Source organism: Eulemur rufifrons, chromosome 6 (assembly GCF_041146395.1).
Source record: "Eulemur rufifrons isolate Redbay chromosome 6, OSU_ERuf_1, whole genome shotgun sequence".
NCBI lineage: Eukaryota > Metazoa > Chordata > Mammalia > Primates > Lemuridae > Eulemur > Eulemur rufifrons.
In genome coordinates this window covers 28,273,218-28,287,833 of record NC_090988.1, presented here as the reverse complement: position 1 = coordinate 28,287,833, position 14,616 = coordinate 28,273,218, and the positions used below count along the sequence as shown (strand labels likewise).

The window sequence follows — 14,616 nt, the reverse complement described above, 5'->3', positions numbered from 1 at the left end:
CTTTAACTGCCCAAGATTTCCGTAATATTCTTAACATTAAATTTTGAGTGAGGGTGACTCTTCACCTCTGCTTTTTGGTCTCCTCTGAACAAAGACTGATCATGGAAGCAGAATCAGGCTGTGGTAAAATGAACGCATGATTATACAAAACAGATATGCCTGTAAGAACTGTAAGGGAAAGCGGGGAAAAGGGGCCGTAATGGGTGCAACATGGAAGGTTTTCGAAAGGTCCAAAATTTATTTTCACTTTTAGTAAGTTTAGGATTAGAAAAGGCTCATAATTGCAAGTAGAAGGGTGGCTTTTCCAGTCCTTCCTAAATCTTGTTGCTGAGTGAATGATTTCACTCCAAACTCATTTTCCCTGCACCACACATTGACATCATTTTGCATACAAATGCACCCTAGCTTTTATTCATAGTATTAATAGCATTAACTGTCTGCTATTAGTTTCATGGTTCTTGACTGTCTTATCTTCTCAGTGGAACTGTGAACTGCTAAGGTTCTGTGGTGATATCAAAATTTACTTTGCATTCCCTAAATACCTTGACAAAGGGTAGAAACATAGGTTCTGGTCATGGCTTTGTCTTAGTAATTCTGGGATTTGGAAACAGTAACTTATCACACTATTCAGTAACTGTTATTACTGTCTGTCTTTTCCACATCTCTCCTGGTGAGTTCTAAATTCTTTTATGTCAGGCACCTGTATCCCTAAAACAGAAAGCCCAGCAAATGGTTTTTTGAAAGAAAGATGGTGCTTTTAGCCAGTTCAGCTCTTATGGATCAGGTCTAAAGACTAAGTCCATTACCTGCTGCAAGCTCCACTCCCTCTTTTCCCAACATGGAAAAAGAAAAAACAAAAACAAACAAACAAACAAAACAGGACAACTTTTTACTTTTTTCCAGATTTATTAAAATGTTTTAAGACTCTATTTCCAATATGTCTGATCCCCAAAACAGGTACAGAATGGCAGTACTCCTGGCTTCCTATAGGAAAAAGAAATAAGAGAAATATTTTTAAAAAGTTCTGCTAAAAGATATGCAAGTTATAAGGTCACAGCACCAATGGGAACATACACATTCATAAAAGGAAAGAGTTCATGCTATGTGTAAATATCCTTCTGCTGAGGTGAACAGGAGAAACATCCAAAAGTGAGCTTTCCTAATGTTAAGGCCGCCTCTAGATCAGTTATCAGCCAACTCTAGGGAGAGCAGTCTAACTGCAGGACTTTGAGAGAAGAGCAATGTGCTGTGCTCTGTACTGACCAGCAGAAAGGCATTCCTGCAGTACCCCCTGTGTATTCCACTGCAGGTTGAATGTCTGTTATCTGAAATGCTTGTTTTGCACTTCAGACTTTTTCCAGTTTTTGGAATATCTGCATTATACTTACTGATTGAGCATTCCTAATTTAAAAATCTAAATTCCAAAATGTTTCAGTGAGTATTTCCTTTGAGTGTCATGTTGGTGCTCAAAAAGTTTTAGATTTTGGTGGGTTTCAGATTTTGAATTTTTGGATTATGGATGCTCAACCTGTTAACCTGGAGACCTTGACCAGGATGGAGTATCAGTACTCTTTCCCCAGCCTCTCCTCTCCCTCCACCACAAACCTACCCAAGACATTCATACAACTTACTTATTTTAGTGTCCTGGGAAGAGATAGAAAAGTCTTGTCAAAGTTACCCTTTCAGTGGTGGGCATCTGTGCCCTACCATCTGGCAGGTCAAAGGAAAACTGGACCTGAAACAGAAGGGAAAGCCTGTAGACTTTTTTCTGTTTGGAGAATCTTCACTTAAGCCAGAAATACTGCAACAAATACAGCAAAATAAATGATAAAAACAAAAAGTATTTGCATCTATAAAAAGTAAGCAATATTCATATCTTAGCGTTGAATGACCCTCCTCACCACTTTTTAAATCTGCTACCAGATCTGATAGCCATGATGGACACAGGCAAGTTAGAGTCCACTCGTTTGTCTTTTCAGAGCAGCAGGGGAGTTAAGTAAACAATTGTTTTCTAGAGGTTATGTGTCACAACAGATTGAATCTGGCTTCCAGGATTGTCATCTCTCAAAGAACTTAAAAAATCCTTTGGAAAGTAGGGTATAGTGGGAAGATAAACATGTCCAGATGTTTTTTTAAGTTTCCAACTGGAATAGACAAACATCTAGGGAGGAAGAGTGGGAGAAGCACCTACAGCCCCTACCTTTCGGAAAATTTCCACCAGGTGATAGTACCAGGCATACTTTTGTAAATTCTCGATGAGCTTCATAATAAAAAGAGAGCCCCGTATAGGATGTCGCCAGGAAACATTATCTGTGAATAAAGCACACTTGAAATTTCAAGATAGTCTCTTGCTTGGATGTGGAGAGAAAGCCCTAGTATTAAAATTTCCACTCTAGCTGAGACATGCTATTGAATTTACCCTATTTTCTATACACCGTATGCCATTTTTCAGTGAATATGTTCAAAGTTCAACGAGTATATTTTTATCAACACAGTCCCTGAGTTCAAGAAGCTGTAGATTTAGTAGAGAGTAAGAGCAAGGCAGAATGGAGTAGAGGGGAGTGATTGAGGCTTGAGGAAAAAAATATCTAATTTGCAACCATGGGTAGTATGATTAAAGTTAATTATTCACTCTGAAATACAAGAGCCTCAACTGCAAAGGGGAAGGTAATGATTTCTGAGGATTAGATACAAGACACTACAGGTTTCTGGATAATAGAGCATATATAATACCCTATGCAGGGTAAGTATATTAAAAAACTTTTCAATCTATTTACTTCATGAATAATTTTAGTTAAAATTAAATAATATTGACCATAAGATATTTATAAAAACAAAATGTTAACCAAATATAAAAATAGTACAAACAGAACAAAAGTTCAAATCCAGGAAGGGTTCATGAGGGAATGATCACATCCTATTGGAGTATAAAAAATTCTTATGGAGAAGAGAAATATTAAAGAAGAAAGATATTAAGTTTTTACATAGTTGACACACAACGGTAACGAAGACATATAAAAATTATACGAAAATGTGTAAGAGAAAGCAGTAGCAATAGCTGTGTATTTCATCATGGACACATTCTTTAACCAAACCTTTTAGCCAATTATAGGTAATACAATACATATATATAAATAATAAATTACAATTCTATTTAGAACCACAGCTGTCTTAAGAGGCTGGCTCCAGTTAAACAAACTAGGTAAAAGAGAGGGCTGAGACAGGTGTCTCTATAAATGCTTTGTGACATTAAGGGAGTAGATGGTCATTTTTGTCGGGAGAGCACTATGATGTGGTTGGGAACATGGAGCCAGTGTTGGTAGTGGAAGTTGAAGGTAACTAAATTGGAGTCTCTGAGTGTCATCTGGAAAGGTGGGGTGAGGAAAGTGAGAGAAAAGAAGGAGACAGAAACCAGCAAGATTGATGTTGAGAAGCCAGGGGACCTACAAAGGACTACACAGACACAGGTGAGTGTCCTGTGGAAGGCTGGGACCAAAGGATTTTAAAGAACATTTATGCATAATATTAAAATCTGCTAAATATGAAAATACATATTTTTTTGTGTATGGGATCACTGTTTTGATCATTGGAAAAGTCAGGACATGGGCAACACAATGTAGAACCAGGCTCTCTCCTGAGCAGGGATCTCATTATAGAAAATCTGTAAGGTAAACTACCAGAGCAGAGGCAGGGCCTCTGGGCCAGAGGTGACCAAGAGAATGTGAGTCCTCAGGAATTTACAAAACCTAGTGAATGGAAGGATTCAAATGACTTTCATTTAAACCTTGGTAAGGAAAGTAACTGAGTTAAGTTACAAAATAGAAACATTTTTAATAACAGCATTCATTTCATGTGTACTTTACTCAGTCATGCTCAATGTATCCCTATATTATCTCATTCAATCTTTAGAACAATGATATTTATATTTATATGTATTTGTGAAGAATTTAAAAAAAAGCCCAGAGAGGCTAAATACCTGGAACTAGTTAACAAAGTACTAAAGGTAGAGTGAGGATATAATAGCAAGATTCTTACTCCAGGGCTTACATTTAGAATCACTGAGATGTATTTTTCTTCACACACTCCACATGTCTAGCTAAAACCCACGTTAATTCAGGACCCCAATATACCTGGCCTGCTTTTTTGCTTCTGTGGCCCCTGTCCTCACTGTTCTCCTATAAATACTTGATGCTTTTACAAATTGGCCTGCTGAGTGATCCCAGCATTGCAGACATTTTCTATGCAAAGTCAGATTCTAATTCACTTAGGTGTAAGATAGTCTTCCTTTTATTCATTTATTTATCTATTTTTTGGAATATTTTTTGTAATTTCAGAATATTACAGAAGTGCAAACGTTTTGATTACATGATTTGCTTTTGTGCAGTTTGAGTCAAAGTTATAAGTGTGCCCATCACCAAGGTAGTGTGTACTGTACCCATTAAGTGTAAATTTACCTATCCCCTCCTCCCCTCTCCCACCTACTTGGTTTCCATTGAGTTTTACTAACACCTTTTGTAACAACGTGTATAGTTTTCCTTTTAATGTTCTATTATTCCTCATAGTTCCAGGAAAATATTTTGCACCATGTAGAGGAGTTCACTAATTCCTAATTCAGTGAAAATATGTATATATTTGGTCTCTGTGGATAAAAGCAATTGAATGTATAACTGGGAGAAAGGCTTGAGTTGGTCTTCCAAAATTTATGGAAATTTCAACACAGGTATCTATGCTCTAAGGGATGGGTGCGGGTTCCTGTATTGCTAACCCCCACAGAGATACCCTGTACAGAGACCCATTACCTGGTGTCGAAGAGCAGAAAGCAATAAAATCCTTCTCTATGTGGGCTTTCCTAATGGCATCATCCTCAAAATCTTCTGGAGTCAGTAAGGGTAAGTTTCCAGAGGCTCCTACTGAATCTTTTAACCACACCACCCCATGGTTCTCTGGAAAGACAAGATTTTGTTTCCAATTATAGCAATTTCTAAGAGATCTACTTTCTCCTCTAAACCTCTGTTCAATCAAGTATATTAATTTATTTGTCTCTATCTTTCATTCACATGCACATACACACATACATCTCAGGAATTATCTTTTCAATTATCCTTATCTCTCCTAAACCTCAAATGAATTCTAACAACATCCAGACCTCAAAGCTTCAAGCTTGAACATGGAACAAAGATCTACTAACCATCTATACAATTCAGAGAAGCCACAATCCTTTCTAGTGACAGTAGGTGCTTTTAGACTTTAAGAAACACACACACACAAAATGGGAAAATAACAGATGCATACACATGATGAGGTCAGTATTTGGCCTGTGTCTCATAGACATCATCACTCACCACCACGGCAGGCCTGGATGATGATCACCTTGGGTTTATTCGTCAAATTTGGACAGTTCCAGGTGTTCAACATTTGAAATATTTCATTGATTTCTAATACATCTGGGTCTTTTTCAGAGTATCTCTTCCCACAGATGCCTTTCTGGATACCATGAGACATGAACACCAGGAAAGTGCTGTCAGAGGTTCGGTGCTCTGGACGGGCAGCAAATGCCCTCAACTCTGCAGTCATGTCCTGCAAGAAACCATATCACTGATTTTGCACTGTGTCATTGACTATCATGGCATCTTGGAATTCCAATAAAGAAACACATAAGGAAAATTTTAAATAATTCCATGAAAATCGAAGAAGCCGAAAGAAAAATTTAAATCTTAAACTGAAAAAGGTGAAGAAAAGTGTTATAGGATGCCATCCAGTGATTTCTAGTACAGAGAGGGTAGCATTATTGAGTTAACAGAATACTCCCCAATTAAAAGTTACCCCAGGCTGTTGCTAAAAGACTCTTATGTAGAAGGGGAATTTGTAGCCTCAAGTACTCTTCAATGGGAAAATTAGATTCTAGAATATCAAGAGATTACATTTCCCAGTGCTACAATCAAGCTTTCTAACATTACTTATGATTATGAAGGGCATGGCCATTGTCTCTACAGTATGGTGTCCTTACCGAAGCAGTGAGATTCTCTTTTACATCCACACTGTACCCCAGATCTTCTAGCAGCTTTTTCATATCTCTGATATCAACATCACCTCCTGTCCTTCTGGGAAGATTGTCAAACTCTATGTTACAGATAATGAGAGCAAGACGTGTGCGGTTCGACTTTTCCATTATTGGATAAATCTGTAGAAAAAGCAGACTGGATGAACAGCCTTGTTCTCTCCAATTAAATACTCATCTTGTGGGTTCGTAACTGCTTTCCCTTCCTAGCCCTATCAAGAAACCAAATACCATGATTATGCATTAAAAACAGGGATGGGGATTGAGTACTACAATAGGAGTAGGAACGGAGTTTGCAAATGCCCAAATGGCAGCTGAGCTACTGATTTAATTATTTTTGACAGGTAGGACATTGGAAGATGCATAAGCCTTGAAGCGAGAATGACTGAATTTTAAGACTGATTCCTCCAATTTCTGATTGTTTGACTTTGGGTAAAATATTTCACCATCCCATGCTTCAGTTTTTTGATCTGTAATATGGGTTGTTTTTAGTAGTAAAGGCATCATTATTTGCAAAATGCTTAGAACAATGTCTGACTCATACTAAGCATTCAGTAACTGTCATTGTTGCTATTGTTATGAGTATTACTATTTACTCAAAGAATTAGACCAAACCTGAAGCTTTTTGTACAAACTTGGAATTCTAGGACATAGGGATCCTTTATGTAAGGGGAAAGACAGGATGATTCTCCAGAACCTCTCAATGAACTTGGCCCTAAGGAAAAGCCACTGCACTTCAGAATGGCCTCCAGTGCATCTTTCACCCCCCTCTGTCCTTGTGTTCTGAGCATGGCACCTCTGCTGAATGTGCTTCCCAGATCCTTCGGGCTGTTTCAAGGGGGCAAAGCTTGAGGCTCCCTCCTGGGGCTGAGGATGTGAGCATAGCTGGGTTGTCCTGCACTGGCTGAGGAGCTGCAAGAGACAAGGAACATCATGAAAAATGGCGTCCCTGGGTGTCCCACTGTATGTTCCTCACAGCACCATCTATGCATGAAGCCACAGAGGAGGAAATGCATTCTTGGGAGGATAATCCCGAGGTAGTCATTAACACCATTCAGTGAGTTCACTCCTAGTGGCACAGTCCAAGCCAGGGGACATTTCCAGTGGAGTAATACAGGAATCTACCTTCATATTTGAGAATAAGCACTTTTACGAATATTTTAGATAAAAACATAGAAAGGGAGATTTTCAAGGCCATGAATCAGAAAACACTCAAAAAACATGTTAGATGATAGTTAAAAGGTAAAGTTATTTGAAGAGATTCATAGCCTAAGGTAAAGTTTTATGAAAGCAAGTCTTAATTTACTATTTTTAAATGTTTTAAAAAAATATATAATTTATCTATTTGTTTGCTTAGTAGACATGATAATAAGCATTAGACACAATTTTTTAAAAATGAGACTTTGTCCTGTCCTTCAAGATCTTTTTCTAGTATGTATACATATGGAGAAGAGGAGGAAGAATATTGAATATTTGAGCTAGAATGAATATGAAATAGAATGATAAATGCTAGAATCAAGGTGCACTCCAGACAGATTTATAGCACTAAACATTGATTGTACAAATATATGAGAAAGTTTTCACAACAGTTTATGTGAGAAAATCCCTGAGGCTTTTATATGATCACAAGTTCAACACCATCTGACAATGGGATGTACTTGCGAAAGAAATTAATGTAACATATATCTGTATAAAAATAGAAATAAGTTTTCTAGATATTGGCCATACCACCCTGAACATACCCAACCTCTTAAAAGCTAAGCAGGGTTGGGCCGGGTTAGTATTTGGATGGGAGGATCTCTGAGAAAATAAACTATTAATATGAGAAAATTATATTCAATTTTGAAAATTAATTTGAGAAATTTTTGTATAATCAGTTAGAGAAACCAAGGCAGCATGAAATGTGTTGACTGTGGAGAAGGTAAGAGCCAATTAGAATGGATATTTTGCACAAAACTATAAAAATAATCATTAGGTGGAAGAAATGTGTTTCTTCTAGGGAACAACAGAAAAAATAAATAGAAGTATTTGAATTGTATTTGAGCTAATTTTACTTGGAGAATAGTGTATTTGGTATATTGAGTTTGCCATCCTATGAAATATCTAAAAAAAATTCAGGGTATAATCACACTTTAATAGAGTCAGTAATTTCTAAACTTGATGAAGTATTTGTTTTACTGGCCTCTAAATTTATTTTAAATATAAGGTCCTTTAGTTTTGGGAGAAAAATGTCACTTTTGGACAAAATTATGATAGAATTGTGAGTGAAATACTGTTACAGGAAAAAATTGATTATCTAATAAGCAACAGACTGAACTCATACAAAAATAAAATTTTCTAATCAAAATCTTAGTATATGTTGGTCATGTCAGGACTCAATAAAACTGAGACCATGATTTTTCAGGGTAGAGCACTGAAATATTTATAAAGGCTTCCTTGTCATCTGGGACATAGATATTTCCTGTGCTACCTCTAATATTGTATGGAATAAAAATTTTTGTGCTTAAATTTTTGTGGCAGAGACTGGCTAGACACTCTAAATGTTTACAGTGAGAGCCAACAAGACACTCTTCTCTTGTTCCTAGGCACTCAGCTAATCTATGCTGCCAACCACCCTAGCAGTTAAATATTACCATATGGCTGGATTCTAGCTAATGAAATGCAAACACAAGTAGGAGATGACACAGCTTGGCTGAGGCTAGAAAAGTCTGCTGCAAATGACTCTCTACATCCTTTCCAATGCCACTAACTGGATGGTTATGACATCAGTTATTTTAGCATGGTATGTTGCAGATATCGGAGTCATAGAAGGGAAGAGGTCTTGGTTTCTGGGTTAGCATTTGGAGAAGAGCTGCCTACTAATCACCAGTAGCCAATTTAGAATTTTTGTAAATGATGAATAAGTTTCTATCATGTCTGAGCCATCATAAATGTTTGACTTTGTTAAAGCATCCTGTGGTATCTTAAGTGATACAGGTGTGTGTTGTGCTGTTTCTATCTCTATGTTTTTGGATTGGTTTATTTTGATAGGGAGAGATTCTTAAATATATAATCATTCATGATTCATGTACTCGTGCAAGCTCAATAACAGTGGGAGCATTGTTTGTCTTATTCAGTATTCCCTACGCAGTCCATAGAACAGGCTATGGAACATAGTTGGCATATGATTAATATTTTTCTCATGGCTTAGTAAATATAATAATAGTAATTCTGATGAAATTATTTAATGAAACATTCTTTTAACAAATATTTATTGCATGCAAACTATGGGCCAACCACTGTTAGAGAGTACCTATGAGTAAGTTAGACATGTTTATCTTTGTCATAAGGCTTAAAGAAAGAAAAGAGTGAATTTATTTCTTAAAATTATAAGACAAATGTTGTAAGAATTATGGCTGAAGAATTGCAGGGCCCTTTAAGAAGAGGGTCTCTGAAATATAGTAGTAGAAGTAGAAATGGAGAGACAGAGCTGGACTCTAGAGAAGAATCCATACAACTTGGCCACTGCTTGAATGTTGGAGGTGAGGGAGAAGGAAGAGCCAAAGATTAATTTCAGGTTTTCGGTTTGAACAAGACATTGACTAAGACAGGGGAAATTGGAAGAGAATCAGGGTAGGGAAACAATGGCAAGTTCAACTCTGGGAATGTTTAGATAAAAATGTCTGTTGGGGATGTGAGTGACTATGTTCAGTAGGTACTTCAATAGTCAACTTTGGCACGTAAGTGGATAAATTAGATTTGATACACAGATTCAGAATTTGTTAGTATAAACTTGGATAGTGAAGCTGTGGCAACAGCTCCTGCTAACGGAGAATAGCTTAAGAAGAGGAAAAAGTGTATGCTCAATTCTTGAGAATTATCCATAGTGTCCTCACCCAGGGTTCACCCTATGACATTAATATCAAGGAAGATGAGGTTCAAAGAACTCTCTTTCTTTAAAAATACCCTTACCTGAGAAGAAAGGAAACGCTGCTTGGGAATCCTGTAAAGTCAAGTCATTTCCAGATTGTGGACCTGAAGAAAAATGAATGACTTTAAAATAGTTTCTTACCATCTCTGAAGAATTTTACTCTAATGTATTGAATGCTCCCCACTGAAAATTCCTTTCACGGGCCTGAGGGATTGATAATAAATCCTGTTCACACTGTGGCTTACCTGGAACCACACTCATCACTGGGAAGCAGGAGCCTCTACATATGAATGACAGTTATGTAACACTTGAGGTGGAATTAAAGAGTATCTGTGAGTGACTTCTTTGATCTCTGATTTCTATGATGAACTTGGAATTGAGACATTAGGTATAGAACCAATAATTCTACTGACATGTGTATGCCAAGGGGCTTCCTGAGGGAACCTCTCCTACATAACAGGTGTGTCCAAAGGAGAGTTGCCTAACCCAGAGCTGACTCTGGCTTTGGAGAAAACTATGACGAAAAGGCATCTGTGTCTGGACACCTAAGCTTGCTCAGATATTTATCACAGCAGAAACGGTGAGGTGAACCATTGGCCACATCAGAGGGGAACAAACCCTAGTTCTAAGCCTGAGATGAATCGGTGAAGTTCTCAAAGGACTCTGCTTAGATCCCAGGAGGGATGAGGGTCAGAGAAATGAGGGGAATCGCAAAGTCTTTTTAAATCCGCTTTTAGGAAGAGAAGGTTAGTAGGAATGCCTTCTTCATTTTAAAATTACAGATATTTGTGCAAAGTCAATAATATTCCCTTACAAATTTCTAAAAAATTTTAAATTTATTACTCAGTTAATGATCTCCCCTGTGGTGTACTGGTGAAATTTCTATGGTCCAGAGGGACTCCTGACATATATGTTAGACTACTTTATAAGTTTAATGCTATGCTATATATGAAAGTTACAGGAAATTATTCTGTAAACTTTACTATATGACTTCTATCCCCCACCACTCTCTATTCTCTATACCATAATGGTATTTTCTCTACTTTGTCACTGTGAACTATAGGAGGAATAAAATTAATAATAATAATGTCTGATCCTTTAGAGGCATGAGCTCATTCAGCTCTGCAATGCATTATTTCAGAATGGTTTAGCAAATTTCGTAAATGTCAAAGAGCAGAAAAGTACTGGAGCCAGGATATGAACACAAATCTGTCCTGGCTATCAATCCTGGCCTCTTCATCACTAAGCTGCTCTGCCAGATGGCCCACAAGGGTGTCTCACGGTAACGTATGTAACAGGAGCTCTGACCACAGTCTCTAGACAATCTTCCAGGTAAATTCAGTCTGCCTGTCAGTACCTTGAACCCTACTTGGAAAAGGAAAGTGTTGGTAATCCTCAGTTAAACTATGTATAAAATCACTGAAAACTATTGTTACTATTTCTCCCAGAGTCTGGAGGACTATCAGTTCTAAGGACAAGAATTGAATTTAATTCTATTTACAGTTTTATAAGGATCTCAATATAAGAACATCTGCTTAAGAAATTTATTCTAAACACTTTAAGAACTGACAGACACAAGCTAACAAATGAATACTTTGCCTTCATTTTATAGAACATATTGAAGACAAGATTTATGCAGAGAAAATATTGTCCATTTCTTGCTGTTAATGTCATAGGATGGCCTACAAAACTAAGTCCAGGCAGCATGATGCAGTTTGTCCCAGCTATCCCATCTAGACTGCTGGACTACAATTACCACCAATAAATTCAAGAACATTTTCTGGAAAAGAACTTGTTACAGCTGTAGTGTACATGCCAAGGACTTTTATCTAGAAAGATCTCTCCCATTAGAGTACCTTCAAATACTATATATAATTATGATATCCCATGGCCCTGAAAACAACCCTGACTGAAGAAGTATTATTTGATAACCAGAGAGGCAAACCCCAGGAGTTAGAATTATCACAGTGGGGTGTGTAAGTATCTCTAGGATTCAAGGACTAAGGGTTGAAAGGAATGGGGCAAAGAAGAAGAAATTTTGGCTATTTTACATTTAATCTTAACCCTTATTGTTATTGATTGGTTGTCTTTACTTTAGAGAGTACAGGCGGTATAGAATGTAAAATATGTTTTGAAAAAAACAAGAAATTCCTTATATGCAGATGAACATAGAAAATATATGCAATGTCAGCAGATGTTTTCCCTCTGAAGTGGCTTTGGAAGGTGCAGCAGAGATGAGTGGCTGGGAGTCCCCCAGAACTCCCGTCTTCCCCATGTGGAAGGTCTACAGGTCATAAGCTCGGGCCAGCTCAGAAGTCCCGGCCCTGTCTCAGGCCCTCAAGGGGACTGGAGCTGGAGCGTGAGGCCTCACAGAATGGTGCACAGGCGGGTACCATGCTAGTGGTCAATCTTCCTCAAAAGAAAATGCAAGGAGGCAACTGGAGGAAAGAGCCCACTTGAAATCTTCACTTTTCTAGAATCATTCAACTTCTTCTGTGAGTGCTTACTCATCACTGAAATATATTTTATTCTTCCTAGACAGCAACAATTTACATGCAAGTTTTTAAAAAGTATTTAATTACAGACCTTACATCTTCATGTGAGAAAACTACACACATGCCCAGAAACACCCTGGATTTAACAAAACTAAAGAAATTAATAACAATGAAAATAATAATAACAATAATGTGCCTTGCTAGGAGAACTGGAACATAGAGTATGAAGAATTTCAAATGGCTCTCATGCACTTTAACAAATGATATACCACATAGTCAGAACAAGAAATGAGCTTCAATCAGAGAAAGGCTACTGAGGGTGAAGGAACAGGAAAAGAAGAGTCATGGGACATGCAATAGGCCCTGGTACAGAAATGGGGCCCTGAAACCAGAGATGAGGAAGTTGTCTGCAAAGTAACATGACTAATAAAGAAATCAAATGTCAGGCACAGAGATACAGGGAATATAATAACTCTAATCTGAGCCATCGACCCTTACCTGAGGAGAGCCCCAGCATCTGTGCAAGGCAGCAGTCATCGTTACAAATGTGCATGATGAAAATACGGCTTGCATTGGGCCCTTTCCGAATGACAGCATCAATCAAAGCTCGGGCTTTATCCATAACTGTAGCATTTTCATCTCTTACTTTCTCCATCTCTTCCTGGTTCAGCACCCTTTTCTCTAATAATTCATCCAGCAAGCCATTTATGGTACCTGTGCCCACTGAGAGGATGAACTGCCTCCTCTTCTCCTTCAGGACCTTGTCTGTTTGGAGCACAAGGACTTCTCAAGTCATGAAAACAGCCTCATTTTCCTCTCACGTCATCAACAGGGAGTGAATTCCTTGAGATTTCATCAGTCAAACGAGCCTCTCCACACACTTGGGCAATCCCTTCCCTTATTCTATCACCGTCCCACTTTTCCCCCCAGTGTTACCCATGTATGCTCATGGAGTGGCCTGAAGACAGATTTGCTATCCCCAAGTTAGCATCTGAAAAGCAGAGATCATCCTTTTGTGCCCTGTGCTTATTCAACTTTGAATATAAAATAATGAAACTGTGTTTGTTCCCTTCCTTTGGGGACAACAGCTGCTGGTCCTCATCCTGCACTGATTCTGCAACCTCTGTCAGATTTACAATGTTGAAGAATTCGGTTAGGATTGCAAAATGACAGCAGGATATGAACGCAGCCCCAGTTCCTCTCTGACCTGGTCTTTCTAAAGTCTGTGAAAGTCTGCTGGGCCTCTTCCCTCCTCTCTCCCGTCCCTCTCCCTCAGTTCTGCTCACCTAAACCTCCACAGAACTTAGTTATGGTTTCTAGAAGAAGAAGCTCCTTCCAAAACTATTTCTTCCCACTGACCTGTCCTTTTAATAGTAAAACACTCACCGGCCATGGCTTATTTCTCTTACCCGTGTGTGGAGTGAAACTGAAAGCGTTAGCTCTTCCTTTTTAGCAGGGCGGGTGCACATATTGAGAAATAACCACTGCACATGCGTATGCATGTCTTTATATTTTTTTCCCAGAGAAGTAATCAGATTGCTGAACTCAAATGTAGACTGCATCAGGGAGTGTATCCTTGGAAAATTTTCTTCACTTGGAATAGGTCAGGGAAGGAGGACATTGGGACTTTGAAAGTAAGATAGGAATGATAATATATGTATACAGCTAAGCTCACACAATAAACAGTCCCTGATTTTTTAGGAATTGGAATCAGGGAAAGTAGCTCCTTTGTGTATTAGTTGAACCATTGTTCCCCCTGCTATGCCCTACAGCCCTAGAGAGTCCAAGGAACTGTATGTCCCTGTGAAGCAGCTTTGCTTTAGGAATGGAAATAATTTTTACTAAAATCAAATATTTTCATATCTAATGTTCTTCCTTTTCAGATGTCTTTCTTTTGAGGAACATCACATGATTGAAAATAAAAGCGGAGGTGCTGGACTCAAAATGTGGAACTTAGCATTTTAGCCTGTTCTTCTTGGGCAAGATATTAAACTTTTCTATGCATTGATTCCTCTGTCTATAAAATAATTTTATTGATAGTACATACCTACATAGTTCTGAGCATTAAGTGAGTGAAAATGTGGAAACTCCATAGAACATTGCCTGGAACATTGTAAACACATAATAAATGATATAATTATTTTAATGTAAAT

The 14,616-nt window shown here is 37.9% G+C and overlaps 1 protein-coding gene across 1 annotated transcript; it reads right to left on the bottom strand.

Annotated features, from left to right (window-relative positions):
• Positions 1-903: 903 nt before the first annotated feature.
• On the bottom strand, positions 904-13,868 carry LOC138383869 (caspase-1-like). Its single transcript, XM_069468994.1, has 10 exons — positions 13,850-13,868; positions 12,962-13,228; positions 10,010-10,072; positions 6,855-6,970; positions 6,008-6,181; positions 5,343-5,577; positions 4,800-4,943; positions 2,201-2,310; positions 1,632-1,735; positions 904-984 (listed from the first exon to the last, which is right to left on the bottom strand). The coding sequence occupies exons 1-9, from the start codon at positions 13,854-13,856 to the stop codon at positions 1,637-1,639; spliced, it is 1,215 nt and encodes a 404-aa protein (XP_069325095.1). The 5' UTR covers positions 13,857-13,868; the 3' UTR covers positions 904-984; positions 1,632-1,636.
• Positions 13,869-14,616: the final 748 nt, after the last annotated feature.

What these genes read in the sequence shown, in the direction of transcription:
- LOC138383869 (XM_069468994.1), bottom strand. An exon ending in AAGAGAATCTCACTGCTTCG is followed by an intron (nt 5,578 to 6,007) that starts GTAAGGACACCA and finishes GGTTTCTTGCAG; the next exon opens with GACATGACTGCAGAGTTGAG. An exon ending in TTTCTGCTCTTCGACACCAG is followed by an intron (nt 2,311 to 4,799) that starts GTAATGGGTCTC and finishes CTTTATTCACAG; the next exon opens with ATAATGTTTCCTGGCGACAT.